This window comes from Onychomys torridus, chromosome 7 (assembly GCF_903995425.1).
Source record: "Onychomys torridus chromosome 7, mOncTor1.1, whole genome shotgun sequence".
Classification (NCBI taxonomy): domain Eukaryota; kingdom Metazoa; phylum Chordata; class Mammalia; order Rodentia; family Cricetidae; genus Onychomys; species Onychomys torridus.
In genome coordinates this window covers 99,793,726-99,811,447 of record NC_050449.1, presented here as the reverse complement: position 1 = coordinate 99,811,447, position 17,722 = coordinate 99,793,726, and the positions used below count along the sequence as shown (strand labels likewise).

The 17,722-nt window shown below is 41.9% G+C and overlaps 1 protein-coding gene across 2 annotated transcripts in view; it reads right to left on the bottom strand.

Moving 5' to 3' along the window:
• Dcaf1 (DDB1 and CUL4 associated factor 1) overlaps positions 1-15,072 on the bottom strand; it is a 61,455-nt gene extending 46,383 nt beyond the window's left edge. For both annotated transcript variants that reach the window (XM_036192240.1, XM_036192241.1), the window contains exons 1-6: positions 14,939-15,072; positions 9,489-9,606; positions 5,303-5,379; positions 3,044-3,117; positions 2,164-2,277; positions 785-922 (exon numbers count right to left, since the gene is read on the bottom strand). In XM_036192240.1, the coding sequence (XP_036048133.1) occupies positions 785-922; positions 2,164-2,277; positions 3,044-3,117; positions 5,303-5,379; positions 9,489-9,598 (513 nt within the window). In that variant the 5' untranslated portion in view covers positions 9,599-9,606; positions 14,939-15,072. The remainder of the gene's footprint in view (positions 1-784; positions 923-2,163; positions 2,278-3,043; positions 3,118-5,302; positions 5,380-9,488; positions 9,607-14,938) is intronic.
• Positions 15,073-17,722: the final 2,650 nt, after the last annotated feature.

Sequence of the window (17,722 nt, the reverse complement as noted above, 5' to 3'; positions counted from 1 at the left end):
TTAAAAATTAAAAAAAAAGAATAGCAAAGAAATAAAAGTGATACTACGTTAAAGAAAGGGTTTGTATCTGGATTTCAGTATGAATTGCATTTCTTTTAAAAGTTAAAGTGGATAAATGAAAGGGAGATGAGTAAACTGAGTCTGATAAAATGTTAACAACTGGCTGGGTGTTGGTGGCACACGCCTTTAATCCCAGCACTCAGGAGGCAAAGCCAGGCGGATCTCTGTGAGTTCTAGAGAAACTCTGTCTCGAAAAACCAAAAAAAAAAAAAAAAAAAGGCTAATAATTCATTCAACTGGTACAGATTCAAATATTAACTAAAATTCTTTCACCTTTGCTACATATTTCAAAATCTTCAAAACACAAAGATTATGGAGAGAAATGAGAACAGGACATAGGTTTATAGGTCATGATCCTGACAAGATAAAAAAAGTTTTAATGTAAAAAAAGAAAAGTACAATCAGGGCTGGAGAGATGGCTCAGAGGTTAAGAGCACTGACTGCTCTTCCAAAGGTTCTGAGAGTTCAATTCCCAGCAACCACATGGTGGCTCACAACCATCTGTAATAAGATCTGATGCCCTCTTCTGGTCTGCAGGCATACATACAGGCAGAACACTGAATATATAATAAATAAATCTTAAAAAAAAAAAAGAAAGAAAAGTAAAATCAAAACTCTTCACTATGGAAATAAATCCTAAAGTGCTGATATAACTATGTTATAGTACAAGTTTTTGATATTCAGGTAGCAAGTGGGCAACAATTCATGCTTAGATGGTCCTTACCAACTGTGAATTTTCATCTCTGTAGTTGGCAGCAATATCTTGATTTTCCATAGCACCTCCTAACAGTCCAGTAGAATATGTCCTCAGTGGCTGATCAGCCTCTCGGGCCCATTTGAAAAGATTTTCAACAATTCCTTCCTATAGTAAAGGACAAGAAATAGCACAATTCAGAAAAGGCCATTTTCATAACTAAAATTATAAGCCAACATTTCTATCTCATGACAAAAAAGTTAATGTCTATTTAAGTGAACGATGGTTCAGTTGTTAAAGAGAGCTTGCTGCACAAGCAAAGCAACAGGACCAAAGTTCAGATCCCAGCACCCACATAACAAGCTAGGATCCCACACATACCCTAACAACTTCAGGGGAGTAAAGAAAAAGAGGACTGTTGGCCACCGGGCTTCTAGCCCAGGAGAGAAAATGGTTCAATGAAGACTGCCTCAAAGAATAGGTGGACAGTGAATTGCAGGCCACTGATAGCCTCTTTCGGCCTTGAAGTGCATGTACAAGCCCATGCCTACACATGTGCACATGTATACGCACACACATTTAAAAACTGTATTCCAGTGTTGTTCATAAGAGTAAATAAGTTTGGGGCTGGAGAGATGGCTCAGAGGTTAAGAGCACTGACTACTCTTTCAGAGGTCCTGAGTTCAATTCCCAGCAACCACATGGTGGCTCACAACCATCTGTAATGAGATCTGGTGCCCTCTTCTGGCATGCAGGCAGAACACTGTATACATAATAAATAAATAAATCTTTTAAAAAAAAAAAGAGTAACTAAGTTTAATCTCCATTACCACAAAGGAAGAAAAGGAGCAAAAACTTAAATGAAATCATAATACACTTTTTAAAACCTGATCTTAAGATTCCAAAAAATATTATTTCACCCATACAGCAGGTAGCTATCCAAATAACATACTTTTGTTGCATTTGGAGATAGGATCTTTTTTTTTTTTTTTTTTGGAGACAGGATTTCTCCATGTAGTTTTTGCTGCCTGTCCTAGATCTCGCTCTATAGACCAGGCTGGCATCGAACTCACAGAGATCCAGCTGGCTCTGCCTCCCAAGTACTGGGATTAAAGGTGTGCGCCACCACCACCTGGCGGAGATAGGATCTTATGTAGACCAGGGTGGCCTTGAACTCTAAATTAGCAAAAGATGACTTTGAGCTCTTGATCCTACTTCAACCATCCCTAGGCTGAGATAACAGCTGCATACCACCTAATTCAAATAACTAGTTTTTGAATTTGTCTTCTAACTAGAGCACACATTATTAACTGAGTAAGATAAAAATAATATTCACTATAGTAACAAACAAATCCAAAAATTCAATCCACTCGATTTAAAAACACAATGACTTTTCTTCTATCAAGTACCTTTTCTTGAAAGACAACTGCAGTTTCTAGACCTGGCATGATGTCCAGTAGCAGTCTGCAAGCTGCAGTATTTAAAGGGGGCTCTCTACTTGTCATCACATACGCATTCACCAGCTGGAAAGGAAAACAAAGGGGGGGGGTTAAAGAAAAGTGGTTAGCCATGATCAATGTACCATACATATACATAGGGAGAGAGAAATGTTAAAAGGAATCTAATCAACTCGTATAAATAAGTGTTAATACTTGCAATTTTTAATAAATATATAAAGGAGTACTATTTGTTCTGGAATTCAATCCAATCAAAATTAATTATTAAACCTATTTTATAAACTTACTTTATTATTAAAATAAGTTAACAACATCCTTAAATTGATTGCACTGACACCATGGCTTTTTTTTTTTAATAATTTAACTTTATTTTATGTGCGTTGGTACAAAGGCCAGATCCCCTGGAATTGGAGTTAGAGACAGTTGTGAGCTGCCATGTGGGTGCTGGGAATTGAACCTGAGTCCTCTGGGAAAGCAGCCAGTGCTCTTAATCGCTGAGCCATCTTGGGGGGAGGAGGTGTATTTTGAAATAGATTCTTACATAGCTGAATCTGCACTACATCTCCTCCCTCAGCCTGCCAAGTGCTAAAATTGCTTACATACATAAACTATCACACTGGTTCCCATCATTTTCTACCTCCAAACAGAAAATAATTTCATCACACCCAGAACTTTGTCAAAAAAGCAGCTTGATTACTTTTTCAATAACCAAATTGAAAAAAAAATCTAACCATTCTATTCTCAACTTTATCAAAATTTTAGGTGACAGAAAACAAATAATCAAATGTATGATTATCTTCTGATAATTACACGAAAGAAAAAGCAAACCTACTGCATTCATGAAATCATCATTCTTGAAGAGTATTCTCAGCAAGTGGCCCAGCATACACTCTGGATCAGCTCGACCTACCAAAAGAAGAGGGAGGCACAAAGGAATAGGTAATCCTGTCAAACAAATCAGACCTATAGAATTAACATCTGGGTTCTTATAAATATAACTAATAAAGTGTCAGCAAAAATAAACAGAAACAAAGACAAGATCCTTTTGAGTAAATTTAGTAAGAAACATTTTTAGGACTAGACATAGAGGCACACATCTTTAATCCCAGCACTTGGGAGGCAGAGGCAGGAATAGCTCTATGAGGCAAACTTTACACACCCATCTAGAGTTACATAGTGAGATCTTGCCTCAAAAAAAAAAAAGTAGCAACAATAGAAAAATCATTCTCTAGGGGCTGGGTGGATAGATTGATTAGTCACTAAAGTACTTACCACACAAACATGAGGACCTGAGTTGATCCCTGAAACCCACGTAAAAAGCCAGGCATGGTGGTGCACACTTGAAATCCCACTAGACCAAACTGAGAGCCCTAAGTCCCAGCAAGAGACCCCTAAGAACTAGATGGATAGCTCCTAAGGGACAATATCTTAAGGTGACCTCTGGCCTCTACTGCACACAAACCAACAAAAAAGTGCACTCACATACTAACATGTACATGAAAATACACGCTGTGGAATAATCCTTCTGTACCCTGTGAATATGTATTACTCTCACAGGTTAATAAAGAAGCTGACTGGCCTATAGCAAGGCAGGACAAAGTTAGCCAGGAAAATCAAACTGAGGATGCTGGAATGAAGAAAGGCAGAGTGATAGAGTTGCCGACAGATGAAATCAAACGCAGCTTCTTGGTAATTGCCTTTTCTCCAATGAGCTCTGTTTGCTGACAATGAGCAGAGACATGACAGATTTCCTGGCTCAATGCTAGCAGCAATAAAGGGTGGCTTTTTTTTTAAGGCCCTGTTGCCAAAAACTAAATGGTGTTTATAAGCAGCTGGCGACACACTGCTGGGTAACAGCCAGCACAGACCCAAAAACTTCCCTGAGTTGGGGCAGTAAACATGGCTCCCAGATCTGGTGGTAAACATACCTCTGCCATGAGACTAGGCTCTCAGGGAACCAAGGGAGAGCACCTAGAAGAACTACAAGACACAAGATGTATATTTTACTTGCTTAAACATATAACAAAAATATCATCTTTGGCTGACTTGTGTAAAATACACAGCCTATACTTGTATTAATACAGATATACAGCCAGGTGGTAGTGGTGGTGCACACGCCTTTAATCCCAGCAATGGAAGGCAGAGCCAGGCAGATCTCTGGCCTGGTCTACAGAGTGAGATCCAGGACAGGAACCAAAACTACACAGAGAAACCCTGTCTCAAAGAAAACAAAAACAGGGCTGAAGAGATGGCTCAGAGGTTAAGAGCAATGACTGCTCCTCCAGAGGTCCTGAGTTCAATTCCCAGCAACCACATGGTGGCTCACAACCATCTGTAATGAGATCTGGTGCCCTCTTCTGGCCTGCAGTAACATATGATGTATACGTAATTAAAAAAAAAAAAAAATCTTTAAAAAAAAAACAAACAAACAAAAAATACAGATATGTATGTTACCTTTAAAAGTTTATGTATTTTCACAGCAAGGGGACCAGACACAAGTAAAAACAGATGGTCCAAATAGTCCAGCACCTAGAACAGCTTTCAAGGATACTTACTGGGATGATCCAGCCTCCCAGAATACTGCAGCAGAGACTTAACCATTATCCTAAATTTTCTCACAGTCCAAAGATTAACAGGACCCCTAAACAGGAAGTAGTCTAAAGAACTATGCCCACATTCACAAAAAAAAAAAAAAAAAGGGGAGGGGGGGTTAATGGATGTTTATTATCATTAAAGGGGGGTTGGTTACAAATTGTTATTGGTCCTAGTCAAGAAAAAAGCTAAACAGAGTTAAATTCAAAGATCTCTTTCTAAAGGAAAAAAGGGGGATAGGGTACAGAAATGAAAGGATAAAAGAGTAGATTATTAAGCCAGGCAGTGGTGGTGCACGCCTTTAATCCCAGCACTGGGGAGGTAGAGGCAAAGCCCAACGATTTTCTTTTGTAAGAAAAAAGGAATACATGGGCACAGTAGTCCATGCCTGTATGGTGGAAAATCAAGAGTTTTAGGCCTGTCTGAGCAATATAGCAGACCCTCTTTCAAAAGAAATAGAAAATTAAAAAGTCTCAGACATAAGAGTATAACATCTTACCAGGATGTCGATCATCAAATGGGTCTGGATCTCCTTTACGATATTCTTCAGTTTCTTTTTCAATTAATTCTGACATCCTAGCACAAAAAGAAAAGAGTCAGCTCTAAACAAGCATACAAAAATGCCAGGCATTGTAGTGCACACCCAAAATCCCAACACTCAGGAGGTTGAGGCAGGAGGCCTGCTTTTAAATTCAAGGGCAACTTGGGCTACACAGTGGGCCATATGAAACCATGTTAGAAAAAAAAAAAGTAAAATTCAAAAAAATGTACTATAGACACCAATCAACCAATAGTCATGGTGTAAAACAGAAAAACATGATTTTCCTGAATAACAAAATCTAAATAATCACCTCATAACGTAATTTCCACTCTCAATCTTATTCTTTTCTAAACTTCCTTGCATCACAAAACACTACTACTACCACCTCAGAAACTTAAAGTCAACAAGTCTTCATTAAAATCTTCATTTTCAAATAGGCATGGTAGCACAAGCCTGTTATCACAGCAATCAGAAAGCTAAATTTCAAGGTTGAAGCCACTGTGATCTACACATCAAGTTCAAGGCATCTGGGCTTTAAAAAAAAAAAAAAATTCATTCTCATCTACCTCAGCAATTCCTGTAATTCTACCTACCAGACATCTCCTGATTCCAATCATCTCTAAATCTTGACCACTGCTATCCTTAAACAGACCACTACCATTTAACTATCTGAACTACTTCTAATACCCATTTTGCAGTTCCTGCGTTCTACTTCTCTGCTTTACTTAACACATTTCTGTCTCCAGCTTCCAGAAACTAACGATATTCCTTGAATTAAGTCCAAGTATTATTATACAGCCTGAAATTATCTAGCTTCTACCAGTTTGTGAATGCTTCTTCTATTCTCTTTTATTAAACTTCAAACACATAACCCTCTGCTATTCAATGAACCCAAGTTCATTCCTACTTTAAGGGCCATTCCGTTTTCTCTCTTAGCCTATGTTCCTTCCACCATCTAGGCCTCCACCATGGCCCCAAGTAACCATTCTTCTGCTTTTGCTTACTAGAGATATGGTTTTGCCTGTTCTAGAATTTTACATAAATAGAATCATATAAACTTATCATGCCAAGTTCCTTCTGGAAAAACATCCATGCTGTGATATCAAATTCCTTTTTATTCATGAACTTCTTTTTTTGATTCTTGTGTATATGGGTGTACATGTGTACATACGTGTGGAGGCTAAAAGACAATCCCAAGTAGTATTCCTCAGGAATGTAGTCCACATGGTTTTTCTTTGAGGCAGGGTCTCTCACTGGACTGGAACTCACCAACAGGATCAGTAAGTAGATCAGCAAGATCCTCTTTATAATCCTTCCCAGCACTGGGATTACAAGTATACATCACCAGGCCTGACTTTTTGTTTGTTTGCTTGTTTTAAACACTTGGTTTTGGGAATCATACTCAACACTTGAAAGACAAGTACTTTAAGCTATCTCCCTCAGCAACCCCCCCCCCCATTTTATTCTTTTGTGGCAAAATCTGATGTAGTCCAGGATAGGCTTTAACTCCTTATGAAGTTGAGAATGACCTCACACTCATGATACTAATCTCTGCTTGCCAAACAATGGCATTAAAAGTGTGTGTCACTATGCCTAGTTCTATTCCTACACACTTGATGAAAACAAGAAAATTACTTGAGTAGCCTAAACAAGTCTGATATTTTGGTCTTTTTTAAGAGACATTTTATATATAGATTGTAAGCTTAGTTTAATCCTTTAATCTTTTATAATAACAACTCTCTAACTGGATGCTATCTACCTCCCAAGTCAAACCTACCTACATGATTTAGCTATACAAAACTAAATTCCTCACTTTTTATTATATTTTTCTTTTTGTATATGTATGCATGCATGTATGTGCAAGCCCATCATGACAGCATATGTGTAGGTCAAAGAACAACCTCCAAGAGTTAATTCTCTCCTTCCACCATGTGCGTCTCTTGGATGTCCTGAAACTATCTACAGCAGGCTAACCTCAATTCATAGAGCTCTACCTAAGGCATGTGTCAACAAGTCCAGCTTAATTTCCCACTTTTCAAAAAGTATGTGCCTGTGTAGGGGTATGTGCACATGGGGCCAGAAAAGCAGTTTAATCTCCAGGAGCTGGAATTATTGGTGGTTGTGAGCCGCCCAATATGGGTGTTGGGAACCAAATTTGGGTCCTCTTAAAGAGCAATATGAACTTGTAACCACTGGGCCATTTCTCCAGCCCCATAAATTTCCCTTTCTTTTAGTTTTAAACTTTTTGCGCCTTTCCTAGAACTCACTCAGTAGCCCAGGCTGGCATCGAATTCACAGAGATCCGCCTGGCTCTGCCTCCCGAGTGCTGGGATTACAGGGGTGCGCCACCACTAACCGGCTGGATTCAGATCCCTTTAACTAGAATTACAGAGAGTTGTGAACAGCCATGTAGTTGCTGGGGATTGAACCCCAGGTCTAGTCAGTACTTTTAACCACTCAGCCATCTCTCCAGTCCTGAATTTTCCTTTTCCTATTTTTTATTTTTAATTTATTTTACTTTTTTTGCTACATAGCCCTGGCTGTCCTGAAACTCACTATGTAGGCCAGGCTGCCCTCAAACTCAAAGATCCTCCTGCCTCTGCTTCCTAAGTGTTAGGATAAAAGGCACACGCCACCACATCAGCAACTTTTCCTTTCTTAAATATTATCTAAAGCTTTGCAGCCCAAATCCCAAAATTATTCCTTTATAACTCTCTATCTCATCTTCTGACACAGTGTCCATCTCTTACTGAACTCAGAACTTTGCCAACTGGCTATACTTGCTGGCCAATGAGCTCCAGAAATTCACTTGTCTCCATCAGCCTGCATTAGGATTATAAACAGACTCATACCTTGTTGATTTTGTGGGTTGGTTTGTTTGCATAGATACTAAAGATCTGAACTCAGGTCCTCATGTTTACACTGCAGGCCCTTTAGCAACTCAACTACCTCTCTTCTCCCAATATTTACATTCTCGTAATTCATTTTGGCTAAATTCCAAATATCTTTTTTAAAATAGTTTCAGTATTTATTCTTCAGACTTTATTATTAGTATGTGCATTAAGTCAGAGGACAAATTCACTTTTGCCCACTAAGCCATTTAGCCAGCCCTGCTTTTTAACTTTTTGGGTTTTTTTAAAAGACAAACTATGTACCAACCCTGGTTGTCCTGGAGCTCACTATGTAGAAAGGTGGATGTGGATTTTTTTTGGTCCTGTTTCTAAGACAGTGTTTTATGTGATAGGCAGGCAAGCCTGGAGCATTCTATAGGCCTGTGAAGTGAGGATGGGGAGCAGGTAAAGATTCCTCCAAGTTCTCTGACCTCCACACATATAGCTGGCACATGCTCACACAATAAATTTAATTTAAAAAAAAAATATGAAGATTAGGAGAAATGGCCTAAAATAAAACGTAAGAAAATAAAATGTGCTGGACGGTGGTGGTGCACATCTTTAATCCCATCACTCGGGAGGCAGAGGCAGGCAAATCTTGGCGTTCAAGGCCAGCCTGGTCTACAGAGTGAGTTCCAAGGCAAATAGGGCTAAACAGACAAACCTTGTCTTGGAAAAGAAAAAGAAAATAAATAAGAAAGAAAGAAAGAAAGAAAGAAAAATTAAAAAGCAAAAAGAGCCAGGGTGGTGGTGACGGAACACTCCTTTAATCCCACACTCATGAGGAGGCAGAGGCAGGTAGATCTCTGTGAGAGTTCAAGGCCAGCAAGTTCCAGGACAGGCTCTAACACTACACAAAGAAATTCTTCCGGGGAGGCGCAAGTGTGTGTGTGTGTGGGGGGGGGGGGGGAGGATAAGCAAAAAAAAAGAGAGAGAGAGAGAGAGAGAGAGATTCTGTCAAAATATTCTTGTATTTCCTTCCAACACCATTGTGTGTGTGTGTGTGTGTGTGTGTGTGTGTGTGTGTTTGTGTACGTGAGCACATGCATTAGGGTACCACAGAGATGAGAAGAGGCGTCAGGTCCCTTAGAGCTAGAATTACAGGCAGTTATAAGAAGCTCAACATGGGTGTTGAGAAACAAACGTTCTTAACTGCTCAGCCATCTTGCTATCACCAATACATCCATTTTTTTATTATTATTTTGTGTCTATAAAAAGTAAAATAAGGTTGTGTGGGAAAAAACTACTCTTACCTGGTAAGGATAGGTACCATATCCTGCCCACTGCCATGGTCCTTTTCCCACTGCTCCAGCAGGGTAGTGAGCTCAGCTTTGGAGTCCACATGTACCACTACTGTAGTCATGGCTTGGCCTAAAGAAGTCAAAACAGTAAGACATGAACAAAACAAACATATCCAACATAGTTCCTACAAAAAGAAAAGTGTGAAGGTAGCAGGTAAAGGATAAGTCAGACTCTGAGGCCAGCCTGGTTTATATATTTTACTCCAGCTAGGGCCACACAGAGACCCTGCCTTCAAATTGGGGAGCAAGGGAGAGCCTGAAACTAAAGAGGTGATAGTTGCCATCAATTGTGAATCTACTAAATACCACTGGGTTGTAAATTTCCAATCTTTGGGGATGGGGAAGACAGGCTCTCACTAGTAGCTCCAGCTGACTTAAAACTCACTATGTAGCCACCACACCAGGCTTACAATTTTTTTTTTAAAGGCAGAATATGTATGTCTAGGCTTGTTTTGAACTCATTTTATACCCAAGAATGACTTTTATTTTCTGATCCTCCTGCTTCTACCTCCCAAGAAGTAGGATTAGAGATATATAACCATTACAGAGGTTTGTGTAGTGCTGAGGATTGAACTGAGCTTAATGCATGCTAGACAAGCGCTGTACTACATAAGAACAGTCTAGCCCCTTCTTATTTTTTTTGCCATATTTTTAATGGAGGTTAAAATTAAGGAAAAAAAAACTCATCATGCCTTTAAACGTAGCACTTGGGAGGCAAAAGGCAAGAATATATCTGTGAGTTGCAGGATAGTCAGGACTGTCTCAAAAAGAAAAAGCTAGGCATGGGAATGCACATCTTTAGTTCCAACACTTGGGAGGCAGAGGCAAGTAGATCTCTAAATCTGAGTTCAGCCTAGTCTACAAAATGAGTTCAAAAACAGCCAGGGCTTTGATAAACCAAAAAAAAAAAGCTATTAAGGAATGCCCTTAAGCAATCAGTCTTCTAGAATAAACATAGCGGTACAGTTTTACGCTGCTTTCACTTACTTTTGTTTGGCATTTTTGTTTTGTTCTTTGACAGAGACAGGGATTAACACAGGGCCTTCTCGTGTTAAGAACTCTACTACTGAGTTACATCCCTAGCCCTCGGTTTATTCATTTTATTGTTTAGTACTGGGAATTCTAGAGTCTCAAATATATTAAGAAATCACTCTAACACTGAGCTACCTCCCCAGTGTTTGTTTACGGTTATTTAGTTTTGGTTGTTAATATTTTGGTTTGGGTTTTGATCTTTTTGTTTCTCTGACAGAGTTTCTTTTTCAATAGCCTTAGCTATCCTGGAACTAGCTCCGTAGACCAGGCTGGCCTCAAACTCACAGAGATCTTCCTGCCTCTGCCTCCCAGTGCTAGGATTAAAGACTTTTGCTACCACTATCACCTGGCTTGTTTTTGTTGTTGTTTTGTTTTGTTTTTTTGAGGGGTCTAGTTTCCCAAGCTGTCCTTAAACTTACTCTGTCACCAATGTAGACCTTGACTGAGCCTTGGATATTCCTGGATCAGCTTTGAGTCCTGGGCCTTTAGGCCTGTCACACTAGGCCCATTGTGGTAGTTTGAATGTAACTGGCCCACATAGGGAGTGGCACTATTAAGAGGTGTGGCTTTTTTGAAGCAAATGTATCACTGTAGAGATCTCCTATGTTCAAGTGGACACAGGCTCCTGCTGCCTGCAGATCAAGATACAGAACTCTCAGGTCCTTCTCCAGCACTATGCCTGCCTGCACCATGATGATACTGGACTAAACCTCCAAAACTGTAAGCTACCCAATTAAATGTTTTCCTTTATAATACAGAGTTGTCAAGGTCATGGGATCTCTTGACAGCAATAGAAACGCTAAGACACTCATGTAGCCTGTGGTTTGTTGGTTTTTATTGTTTTGTATTTTTGCTTTGAGACAGTGTGTCACTATGTAAGTTGGGCTTGAGCTCAAATTCATGATTGTTCAGCTTCAGCCACCTGAGTGCTGGGATTACAAGTGTGCACCACCATACCTACTGCATTAACATACCATTTTCAAGGTTCCTCCACCTATAAGCACAATTTACAGAAAATTTTTTGAGACAGGGTTTCTCTGTAGCTTTGGAGCCTTTCCTGGAATTCACTCTGTAGCCCTGGCTGGCCTCGAACTTACAGAGATCTGCCTGCCTCTGCTTCCCGAGTGCTGGGATTAAAGGCGTTCGCCACCACCGCCCGGCAAGAAAAAATATTTTGAAGAAAAATAATTTTTAAAGAACAAGAAAATAGCTGGGCACTTGCAGGCACATACCTTTAATCCCAGCACTTGAAAGGCAGAGGCAGACGGATCTGTGAGTTCAAGGCCAGCCTGGTCTACAAGAGAAATTCTATCTCAAAAAAAAAAATTGTAATGAAGGGGAAACTCAAGGACATTAAAATAGTAAGATTTTATAATTCAAGTTAGAAACACACAAGGGTTGCAATTCGAGGACAGTGGTAGAACATTTGCATGTTATTACAAAACCCTGGGTCTGAACTTTAGCATATATTTAAAAAGCCAGTCTGGCTGGGCTGTGGTGGCACAGGCCTTTAATCCCAGCACTCGGGAAGCAGAGCCAGGTGGAGCTCTGTGAGTTCGAGGCCAGCCTAGTTTACAAAGCAAGATCCAGGACAGGCTCCGAAGTTACACAGAGAAACTCTGCCTCAATCAATCAATAAATAAGCAAGCAAGCCAGTCTGGTGGTGTGCATGTCTTTAATCCCATCAGACAGGCAGATCTGAGTTTGAGGCCAGTCTGGTCTATGGAGTGAGTTACAGGACAGCCAGGGCTACAGAGAGAAACCTAATTCCACAAAATAAACACAGGGAGAAAAAAAATGTACAGGAAAGCAGTTAACTGTTTAAATTAAAGGTATTCACTTAATTTAGCTTTTCTACTAGAAGGGTTTTTGATTTGTTGTTTTGTAAGATTCTGTTTCAAAACACAAATTCAGGATACAGAGACAGGAGGATCTCTGTTAGTTTCTGGTCTTGACCTCTTGAACTCTGAGATCTGACTGCCTCTGACTCCCAGAGAGTTGGACTTAAAGGTGTGTGCTACCACCACCCAGCTCAAATAATTAGATACAAAAATCAAAGTGAAAACTTAGTGCAGAATTGCCACCTGTGTATTTAAATGTGTATACATAAACCTCTAAAATGAAAAGAATGCCCAAGATATAGATGAGTTATTATGGCAAGTAACTGTGTGTAGGATGTTTTTATTACACTTTCTCCATTCTACCATTTCCCCACCATTTTGCAACTTTTAAATTGAACCACAAAATAGGTCCTCTTCCTACACTATACTTAATGGCTATTTCAGCAAAAACTGCCCCATATCTAAGATAAGTCCATGTTAAAATAAATCCTGAGGCAAAGAGAAAAGGTGGGAAACAGTATTCCTTTAGGAGAGTTGCAACCCTTACTTAAAAGGAGCTGAGAGGTGTAGCTAAATGGTAGAGCCTGTCCCTGAGGCCCTAAATTCAATTCCTAGCACGAAGTAAGAAAGGAAGGGAGAGAGGAAGGGAAGGAGGGAGGGAGGAAGATAGGCAGGAAGGGAGGGAGGGAGAGAGAGGGGGGAAAAAGGAAGGAAAGCAGGGAGGCAGGCCTGCCACCTGGAGCCTATGGTACACATCTGTATCACAACACCTAAAAAGCTGAGTGAGGTATAGTGGGAGGCCAGCCTGGGTTACACAGATTCTATTTCAAAAGACTTAAGGGAGGGGGAAGAGAGGTCCTGGGTCAATCCCCACTAGAAGGGGAAAGGGGGAAATTTCTAATTTACAACTTTAAGCAAAAACTCAACACTCTGCCACGTGATCATATATAACTTTATTACTGTCCATGACTATCTGCTTTACAAAAACAATACAGTGGTAATAAACCAACTCCAATGACTTCAATTTAACACGGAGTTCGTTTTATTACATTTTATTAAATTTAACAACTGAACAACGACAATGTAACAGTAAAATATTATGCTCAAGAAATGTGAAAAATTCCTCAAATTACCTTAACACACAAAAAATATATTCCCACTAGAAAATGGTTAACGAAATACTGCTACATACAAACACAAATCTTGACATCTGGAAGAAATATACTACGACTGCTGAAGTCAAAATACACACGCTTATAAAAAAGCCTTAAAGGTAAATGCCAGGAAATCCAAGGGGAAAAAGCCTTCAGGTGACGCTACCAATGAACCTCTCACGCTCCACATTAACAAAGGGCTTGCAACAGGAAGATAGTGCTATAATAAATTAATAATGAAAACATGCAGTCAAGTTAAAAGGCTTCCCTGGAAAGAGTTATGAAAAACAAGAATGCCAGGCATTAAGGGAGCACGCCCTTAATCCCAGCACTTGGGATGCAGAGGCAGGCGGATCTCTTGAGTTTGAGGCCACCCTGATCTACAGAGAGAGTTCCAAGAAGGAAAAAAAAAAGGCAACTCGAGGTAGACTAAACGAGTCGTAGTCATTTACTCAAAAGTAATTTACCGCCGGGCAGTGGTGGCGCACGCTGCCTTTAATCCCAGCACTTGGGAGGCAGAGGCAGGCGGATCTCTGAGAGTTCGAGGCCAGCCTGGTCTCCAAAGCGAGTTCCAGGAAAGGCGCAAAGCTACACAGAGAAACCCTTTCTCAAAAAACAAACAAACAAAAAATAAAAGTCATTCACTACTCCACACACTCTTAAGAGTTAATTCCTCAACAAATGGAAAAACTAGCGAGCTATCAATGCAGTAAGAGGAAACAGACCGACACCTTCTAGAAACAGGGGTGAGGCGAACGCCCCTGAAAGCCCAACAGAAAACAACTCCAAGCCCTCGGAACAAGCTCTCGAAAAGCCTGGCAGGCACCCGCACACCTCGCTCCGCGACCACGCTGCACCGCATTGTACAAGTGGGAGGGGTTCCCGGAGAGCTCCGCCCCCTAGCCCGGGCCGGGAGCAGGGCGGTGGGAGGTGGCACGAGGCCGAAGGAGGGGAAAGCCCGCCCAGGTGACTGAGCCTGGAGGCGGAGACACAGTCCGCGAGGGGGTCCATCGTGCGGCAGGGAGGAACAGACGGGGAGGTGGCCAGAGGGACTGAACGAGCACCTCCTTCAGCTGAGGCCAGCACATCCCTGCCCCCCCACTCCGGGCGGAAGAGTTACTCTAAGGAAGCTTCTTTAGAAGACTGAAGGAACCACCTGGAGGCCCCGCCCCCGAGCCAGGGTTCAAAAACAGGAAAGTCCTGTCAGGCCCCGGGCCCAGCCTCCCGGGTGGTCCTGCCCGCCCCCTCGCCGCCGGCAGCCGAAGCAGGTGCCGCCCCTCCCCCAGCGAGGCGCCCACTCTCCCGCCCTGCCGGCCGCGCGCTCGGTCTCCTCGTGCCCCTCCCGGAGAGCCGGCTCCTTCCTCTCCCCGCTTACCTTCGCGAGCGGCTCGGCCGCTTCTCCCCCCGACCCCTCCAGCAGCCACAGTTCACACACACCGCCTCTGGTCCCGCACTCACTCTCCCTCACTCACACACACAGCGCGACCACGACTCCTGAGCGGCCCACATATTATGCGTCACTCGCATGCTACGTACTGTACGCGCGCGCGCGCAAACTTGGCGCGAGGCTCCCGAGCAGGCAGAGGGGCGGGGGGAGAACGTCGGCGCGAGCGGAGGAACATCAAAGCGCTCCTGGGAAATGAAGTTCTGCGTTTAAGGGCGGGGAGGGTGGGGGCTAGAAATACCAGTAAGCCCCGCCCCAGCGCATTGACTTCTGGGATCCGTAGTTTTCTGTAATCAACGTGAATTCCTGTGTGTTTATTGGCTGCTTCCAAATCTGGAGCGGAAAGTGAAGGGAAGAATTGATCTTTCCAAACCACCACTGGCTACAGCTGCCTGATAACTTTGTTAATACTTAATTCTACCCTGTGTCATCGAAAAAGCTCGGTAGTACTATGCTTGACACATAAACCCTAGAAAATGCCAGAGTGAAAGAATGCATTTCGCACAAATGTATCAGAAATTACAGTACTCGTTAAGAAGAAACTCGCTAGTTTTCCTTTGGATTTCTGTTCAAAATAAATTCGGCAAGAATCAAAAAAGCATTGTATTATATGTGAGGTAATTTTTTTAAAAGCCTTTCAGCGAACACTGGACTGACCAGAGGTCATCTAACTCGATTTCTTAATTTTAGAGCTGAGGAAAGTGTAACTCGGAATAAATGACTTGCCTAATATCACCAGGCAAAGTGAAGAAGCATCAGGAGGATCTATCTGACTTTGTCCCACAGATCCTATGTGAGACCATGGAAGATAAATTCCACAATTGAGCGGAATCTTGACAAGACCTATACCCCGACGTCAGGCCTGATGCTCTTGGAATTATTATCATTATTGCTCTTGGAATTCTCAGTGTGTTCTGTGCGTTTCCATAGAGTTCCCATAGTTGATACTTTCAAATGGAGATTATAAAAACTGTGGGCCTATTATTATGCACAGATTCTATGGCTGTTAAGCCAATATCCACCGGCAGTGGTGGTATATGTGAGTTCAAGGCACATGTGAGTTCAAGGCTAGCCTGGTCCACAGAGCAGGTTCCAGGACAGCCAGAGCTACATAATAAAGAGACTCTGTCTTCAATAACAAAACAAAAAAAAAGGTATGGATTTGGAGGCTGGAGAGATGGATCAGCAATTAAGACCATTACATCCTCTTCCAAAAGACCAGGATTGGATTGAAAGCACATGGCAGCTCACAGTTCCAGAGGATCAGATACCCTTTTCAGGCCTCTACACATCATGCATGCTTGTGGTGCACCCAACATACATGCAAACAAAACACTCATACACATAAATCTTTAAATTCCTTTTTTTCCCTTTGTATTTTTTTTTTATCTTTCAAAACAGGTTCTCACTATGCAGTTGTGGCTGAATTATACCTCCTTATGTAGTCCAGCTGGGATTAAAGGCAACCAGCTCTAACTTCAAAATCACAGAGATCCAATTCTGCCTTCCAAGTGCTGGGATTAAAGGCTTGTGCCACTATTCCCAGCTACGACATAGACTGCATAATACTTCCAATACTACTTCAGGCAGCTTTCCTGCCATATAACCCCCTGGGCTGTGAACCCAACATGTAGCGGGATGGATCCTCTAGGTATCCTCCCTAATTCCTTGGATACCTTACCTCTGCCTGTGGTTAGCTCTACAAGAGCTCTTGGGGAAAGTCCCATTTATCAAAGCGGGAGTCACTCTGTCACCAGATGGCACTACTCCACTTAGGAACCCAGTGGGGGTGGGGTGCCCAGTTGGTGGTGGCTCTAAGGGGTGTCAAGGAGAGGTCTGGGACATTTGGAGAAGCAGAGGAAGTACAGGGCCTGTCTAGGAGCAACTCACCCAAGAATCTCCCATGTAAGCAGGTGATGGCAGTACATGCTTACAATCCCAGTACTTTGTGTGGAGAGATAGGGATCAGAAGTTCAGGATCATCCTTGGCTACCTAGCATGTCTGAGGCAAACCTAAACATGAGACCTTGCCTCCAAGAAAATACTAAATATCAACCCAGTACTTCTACAACCCTCCTTCCCACACTGTGAACACCACGTAAACTCACAGTCACATGCCTACAGACACTCCAGACTCCCATTCTGGGAGGAGCAATGGGGCGGCACCCAGGCTTCCTTAGCTACGTATCCCTAGTGTGATCATTGCCTAGTTCACAGGAGGGGCATTACCTGGATGCAAAAGCATGTATGTGTATTAGGCACTAGTCTTTACAGCCAATACTTTCACACCTAAGCACATATAAACATAAAACCACAGATAATCCAGGCCTGCACACCTAGCTTGGTTCTGGTACATTTATTCTGAATCCTTGGAAAGGATTGTTCTGATTTGTCTGTTTATGTTTTGCCTCTTTGGTAGAATATCTGAGACCTTTGTCCCACCCTGCTCTACACATTTCTCCCTACTTTGTGGTACAGCTAAGAAAGAAACCCCCAGCCTGGTGGTGGTGGTGCAAACCTTTAATCCTAGCACTCAGGAGCAAAGGCAGGCACATCTCTGTAAGTTTGAGGCTAGCCTAGTAGACTACAGAGAAAGTTCTAGAGAAACACTGTCTCAAAAAACAACAACAAAAAAGATGACCCCCAGGTGAAAGAGGGAGGAATCATGGAGCTCCCCAGAATCAGAAAGGACAAGAGGAGCCCCAGTTCTGTCCC